General features: G+C 43.4%; 1 protein-coding gene across 1 annotated transcript; it reads right to left on the bottom strand.

Moving 5' to 3' along the window:
- Positions 1-1247: 1247 nt before the first annotated feature.
- On the bottom strand, positions 1248-4209 carry LOC113947561 (high affinity choline transporter 1-like). Its single transcript, XM_027644265.1, has 3 exons — positions 4060-4209; positions 2986-3110; positions 1248-2546 (listed from the first exon to the last, which is right to left on the bottom strand). Exons 2-3 carry the CDS (start codon positions 3064-3066, stop codon positions 2025-2027), a joined length of 603 nt encoding a protein of 200 aa, XP_027500066.1. The 5' UTR covers positions 3067-3110; positions 4060-4209; the 3' UTR covers positions 1248-2024.
- Between the last annotated feature and the right edge of the window lie 2315 nt (positions 4210-6524).

Here is a 6524-nt window from a genome sequence, read left to right as displayed (position 1 = left end):
AGAGCCCTGTTCTTCTGGTGCTGAGATAATGATAGCTTTGATGTCTCCCTTAGCTAAGCACAACCTCACATGCTCCCACTCAAATCACTGGGGTGTGGAAGATTTCAGTGGGTGACCACCTAGGGCCATAGTAAATGATAATGCTTTTAATTTTCAAAACAAGTTTCTTTTCCCATTTTCTAGGCATTATAATTAATATTTCATGGCAGTCTCTAGAGACATAGGAAAGAATTTCTGGTCTTGGTTTAATAAAGCATATAAACAAGACTGCTGTGCGTGGGGAGCTAAGTGTTTCCAGGTGTTCACTAACACTAGGGCAAAGCATAAGGTTGTGTGATATTTATTTGATGGGGAGCAGAATCCCTACCTTACTGAGGATGGATATTTTAAAGGAGATGAATGCTCCCCATGGGGAGCAGAGTCATCAAAGCCATATCTACAGCAAAGAGCTGCCAGTCCTCCTCCTGAGCCATAACACTTACCTTTGTATAGTTTAGAGTGACTTGTGGCTCCTCGCTGACCTTGGTGCAGCCGTGTGTCGTGGCACCAGTGGAGTTTCTCTCCTCGTGCATACACATGCTGGAAGCAATTCGTGGAACAGCATATTGTTTTCACCCTCAGCAGCTCAGTTGGCTGTGAGGGTTGCTCTGCTGTAGGGTATTTTGGTTGTGCCAGTAAATATCTTCCCTTCAACAGTGTAGATGTTTTCATGCACAGCAGCTTCCACAACCACTTCGTAAAGGTATTGTGAGCATGATTCCTGCTGACTGTTGTGGGTGGATTGCAACTGATCCCTGGTGAGCTGCTGCACACCTGCTGAGGGAAGTATAAAATGACAGCTGTCTGTGAGCCGCTGCTGCAGGATCCTCCTGAATCTTTAATTCATCTCACATCTTAATGGCCTACCCATTGTGGGATGTTCTTAGTCCATCAGACTTCAGTCTAGAGGCCAAACTCGCTACTTAGCTGAGTTCCTTCTCTTCCGAGCCATTGAGAATTTATGCAAACAAGGTATCAGGGGCTTTTTGTACTGTCCTGTGGCTTGACTCTTTTGGGATCTTGTCCTTGGGATTTCATGTCCCTGCAGAAAGGTTCAGGATTAGTTTCTAGCACCTTTCTGTCATCGCAGTCCTTTGAGTTCTCACATAGCGGTCTGTGTGTGTGTCCCTTACCATCCTATCACTGTGCTAGAGTAACACCGTCACATGAGTGATTTACCAGGTGTTTTAGATTCTATGGCTAACAATTTCTAATAAAGTACTTAATTTTACAGCTACAGATTAAATTTTTGAGATAGTGGCTTATTGAATAATTAAGAGTTGTTGCTTCATCTTGCACATCTGCTTCTGCCTTTTCAGGTCATATGAGAGACAACGTCTTGCACATCCCCAGGCTGTGGGATCCACACTGGCTGTGTGGCCTGGTACCACAGTGGGGAGAGGCATAAGCAAAAGTTTTTGCTGTGTCAAGGAAAGCTTTGTAAAGCATATAAGGAATGGTGCAGAGCTGATATTACTGCTGGACTACTGTGGTGGTTGCACTGCTTTCAGTAATCTGTGTTTTTATAGGTCTGATATTCTCCCCAAGGATGGTTATGCTAAACCTCTAACTGTGTAATGGAAACAGGTTTGCCCACCTTTTTTTTTTTAAATCAAGAATATCCAATCTATTAAACATTAATTTGTCTCTTTTGTGGTGAGAAAAGTATGTGACTTGGGAATGCCCTAAATGTTGGAGCATGATTTATAGCTTTGCTTTCAGGTGGGGTACCCGGAGCACCTCGAAGCAACCACTGCCGGGGCCTGAGGTGCCCACCCTGTGGTCACCACCACAAGATTGTGCTCCATCACCATGTGACTTTAATCACTGCAGACTTCAAGCTCACACGTAAACAGAATTTGGTTTTATTGCTCTGTGAGAACTTTAAATAATTCACACCAGAGAGAGCAAAGGGAAGAGCTGTGCTGTTTGTGCCTTACTCTAACTGCTGAATGCACAGTGGCCTTTCAAATGAAGCCCCACGTTTAGCCACGGTTTTCTTCTAGTGCAATGGTTGGTGAACCCCTCTGTTTCTCCATCTGCTGCAGGAGGATGAGGATACCGGTTCCCCCTATGATATTGCAAACATCCCACCTGTGGGGAAGGAGGTTTCTCTGAAATAAAACCTTGGCCAGGTATGAAACAGCAAGGATCGTGCTGAAGGTGAGAAGCATGGTGAATGTTTTAAAAGGGAAGACCTGGCTGTAGATCCTGTTCACCAGGGAGCAGACTGGGTAGCAGATGACAGGGGGGATACTCGGGGCAGGCTCCCCTGCTAGTAGCCCCAGCAGGAGCCCAACCAAGAATCCAGCAGCTGAGCCGTAGGTTTTGGTGCTGGGAGTGAAGAGGGTACAGCTGAACTGGGGGAAGAGGAGGGCCTGCACCAGCTCCCTGCTGAGGAACCAGAGGTCATGGACAGAGCAGGAGTAAAAAGCCAGACTGGCAGCCCCAGCCCCAAACACCAACATGGAGGTCCTCATAGCCCATAACACCTCTATCTCTGTAGCCTGTAAAACAGAGATTGTGGCGTTAAAGTCATGACATTTACTGGTGGGATGGCCAGCACTGCCCTGTCCTGGGCTGGTGCTCACCAAGCCCTTGATGCTTTCAGGCACTACTTGCTACCAGCAGCCACCCAAGGTAGGCACCCCTGGAGATGGAGCTGCCCTCTGGACTTTTAAGGGTCCTTGTTTTATGCTTTTTCCATTAAGACATTAATCCAAATTTTATACCAGTTGTATTAGAATAAGCAAAGCTCACCAGTATGGACATTGGTACCCCTACCAAGGATATGAACACCCTTGACTTACGCTTGGAGCTCTAGCTCCAGGAATTAGTTCAGCAGCTGAGGGACTGATACCTCCAATCATGGACTGGATTAGAAATAGTCTTGAAACAAGGCTGTCTTTCCTGACACCAAAACTGCTGAATGCTGCAACCAAGTACCTTTTTCCTCAGGATTTTCCTGTAGATATTGTGAGCGAACATGGAGTCAGCAGAGAGAAGAGCTGAATCTGCAGAAGACATTGTGGCAGCAGCAATGTCTCCCAAGCCAGCAATGGAGGTATATGCTGGGTAGAGAGAGTGCAAAACAAGTGGTAGTATCATTGCTGATTCCCCTCTCTCGGACTTGGAAGATTACAGCTTGTCTGATTCCAGTCTTTTAAACAAAACAAGGAAAAGTCACAATAAATCCTCCATGGACATTGCTGCTGCCTTTGAAGTTGCCTTATCACAAGGACCAGTCACAGCAGGGCTAAGAACTGAGACCCACTTGGTATTTTAGGACTTAGATTAATTTTTTTGGTTCTTTTGTGATCTCTTGGGATTCCCCTTAGCATACTGCAGCTCTCACTAGATCAAAGATTTTCCTTTTCCTTTGCAGCATCTCTAGATACAGCTGTGCTTTGTGTGTTTCCAGAATTGGGATAGTTAAAGGTCAACCTCTAGACCCGGCTCACAGGAGAAGGGTGTTTTGCTCTGATGTCCCTAGTGACAGATGAACTCATGACTTCAACTGGTTTCCTTAAATGTTCAGTGATATGTCTGCTCTTCAACCCTTGCTCACCAACACAGGACTGATCCCCTGGGTGGAGGCTGTGAGTTTACAGGACTGAATTTCTTGCTCCCTTCAAGTGAGTTTTCTTCAGAATCTTATTAACAATCTGTAGTAATATTGCTGGGTCTTACATGTGTAAGGCATTAACAGAAGGAAGCATAAGCTTTCTTCTAAAATAGGATTATACAGGGTTTTACAATTTTCCTCAACACAAAGTCCATGAAAAGTCATATCATCATAATGAAATAGCTTTAAACAGGTCTTGGGGCTGTTTAAATGTCTTTAGGTAGTTGAGCACTGAACCTCAGAGGGCTCCGTATTTCTGGTAGAGATCACTCATCTTGGTGGCCAGGGCCACAGGACTGGGTAACTTGAAGTCTAAATCAGGACTTCTTTGGATCCCATTTTAATCACTTTTGACAAAAGCATGTTAATTATTCAGAGATAACAATTAGTTTTACCTGTTGATGCTGCGGCTGCACCAATGAGCACTGAGAGTATGGCCGTTGCAAAGCATCTGAATCCTGAGATGTAGGAGATGAGCCATGTCTGTCCTGTCGAGGCAGCAGAGAGCACCCTTTGGAAGTAGGTTTGCCATGGGATGCTTCCAGGCACCTGAAATATTCAGATGTTACCAGTGGTACTCACCAGGCTACTGGCTGCTGTAGGGCATCATCCATCCATCCAGATTGATAATAATCTCTAGTGTTATAAAATTTTCATTTCAAATGCATAAATGTTGCCCAGCTCTAACTCTTGAGGATGGTATTTCTTATGGTTGAGGATGTCCTTTTCTTTTGTTTTCATTGTGATGAATGTAAAATTTTAATGAAAACAGGTTAATGGTTTGGCAGAGAGAAAGCTGAAAAATAGGTTGCTTGCAATACTGAATAAGGTGCTTGGAATAGTGAATCAGGCACAGAAGAAGGGAAAGTGAATTTTTTCAGGAATACCACTTTTGTAAATAAGTCTACACAAAGTTAGCTAGATTATACTCTAAAATGAAAAACAAAGTAGAGACCTCCCATAACGCTAAAGTATGACAGTGCATGCTGAGACACTGATACTCAAAGAGCCTTCAATATCCAAGATGACCCTCATTGTTGCTCCTGCAGAGAAGAACGGCAGTCAAGTATTTTAAGACAGATTTAATATGTGCAGAATACAGAATAAATATGGTTATGTTATTCTTTTGATGCCAGCACACCACACTACATAAGAAAGGCGGTCTACAGAGAGTGCAATGAGTGAGAACTTGGGAGAGCCCGTGTTCCCTTTCTGCTCTTGCTGGTACATTGCTGTGTGGCATTTGCCAAGGCACTTTGCCTTTTTTTATCTGCTCTCCCACAGGCAAGAAGAAGGTACAAACTCATATTGCCAGAGCTCTCTATTATAATATAAAGAATATATACTACTGTCATTTGTTTTAAACCTAAAAATATATTTTCCAGGAATAAGAAATGGTTGTTTCTCTCACAAAAGGAGACATGAAACACAGCTTTCCACAGCTTAATCCGACACAATTCCCAAATGTGTTTTATACTCTGACAGTTGTGCAACACTAACAAATATAACAGGAAAGTAAGTATTTACCCAGAGATGCCAGGATAGCTGCAAACCAGAACACCTTTCTTAGCACTGGTGGAATGAAGAGTAAGCTTCCCATCATGTTCCCATAAGTTTCTTTTATGGGGTCCATCACTGTCACATAATTCTTGGATCTCATTGGATTTACAAAGAAGTAACTACCTATCAGAAGTGATGACATGTTTTATATTCTAGGAAAAAAAAAGTAAGAATAATATGGTATTTGTGTATCAGACCCATATAGTGAGTGTGGAATTCATATAAAATGGACCTTAGAGAATGATGCAGCCAACTAGACACCGGGGCCTAAATTCACTTACCTAAACATGGGAGGGTTGTCCATCTGGGAGGTCCCAGATTATAAAGATATCTGCTTACAGCTGACAGATACAACCATCCACTTTGGCACACCTACATCTTTCTGGAGGCCTGGTAGGACCCCCTAGGGCACCGCAAATGGCGTAAGATACCTGTGTGACTGTAACAGGAACTTAGCTCAGAGGATACCCACATATAACCTTCTCCCCATCCCCAATGACCTACCAACATGAGACATAAAGTTTTCTGAACTGCATTCTGTGGAAACTGTCAGTAGGCAGAGACTCATATTTGGCTAAAAAAGAGACAAACTTTTGTCCTTGGCCATGTGAGGCAGCATGTTGATATATGTTCCTTTTCTGATTGCATTTTCGTTTTGGTGGCTTCATTGCCTCTTCCCAGAACTATATTGTTTTGATCTGCATGTTGAGCTGAGTCCCACCCACCTTCATCTAAATATTAGACTTCAGATGTGCAGCCATCTCATTTAAACCAAAGAATACGTGTAGTGCCTAACCCTGAAGCCAACAGGACTGCTTGTCTGGGCACTGCTGACCTGAGCAAAGATTGCAGGATCGGACCTGCACTCCTCAATTTCATTAGTAAGAATTACTCACATTAGCAATGCTTGGAATATATTTCCAAGCCTGATTCATATTCACGTCAGTTGGACTCCTTTCTTTGACTTGAGAATAAAGGTCATTGTTATTTTAGAAATTCCTATGTAAGATCCGCACAGGTCTCCTTGCTTTCATCATACTGTGTCCCTAGAGAGTTATGGTATAACACAGTGTGGCCTGGAAGAAACTTTGTTCTTGCAAGACAGCTGAACCTCAACACTGAGTTATTGAACTCACACGAGTTCAATAATTCTCGGAGTTAGAAATGACAACTCACATTTAACTTAGTTACAACACAGTAGTGACCAGCTGTGAAGTGGGATAAGCTGGATGCACTACACATTTGTGATAGTTTTCACCCTAGGCCTTCCTGGACACCAGCTTGTAACCAGGAAGGAACT

Source organism: Corapipo altera, unplaced genomic scaffold (assembly GCF_003945725.1).
Source record: "Corapipo altera isolate COAL_440 unplaced genomic scaffold, ASM394572v1 0, whole genome shotgun sequence".
NCBI classification, from domain to species: domain Eukaryota; kingdom Metazoa; phylum Chordata; class Aves; order Passeriformes; family Pipridae; genus Corapipo; species Corapipo altera.
This window is presented reverse-complemented; position numbering and strand designations above follow the sequence as displayed.

What these genes read in the sequence shown, in the direction of transcription:
- LOC113947561 (XM_027644265.1), bottom strand. Translation starts at nt 3,066, where the DNA reads ATGTCTTCTGCAGATTCAGCTCTTCTCTCTGCTGACTCCATGTTCGCT. An exon ending in GGAAAATCCTGAGGAAAAAG is followed by an intron (nt 2,547 to 2,985) that starts GTACTTGGTTGC and finishes TCTGTTTTACAG; the next exon opens with GCTACAGAGATAGAGGTGTT.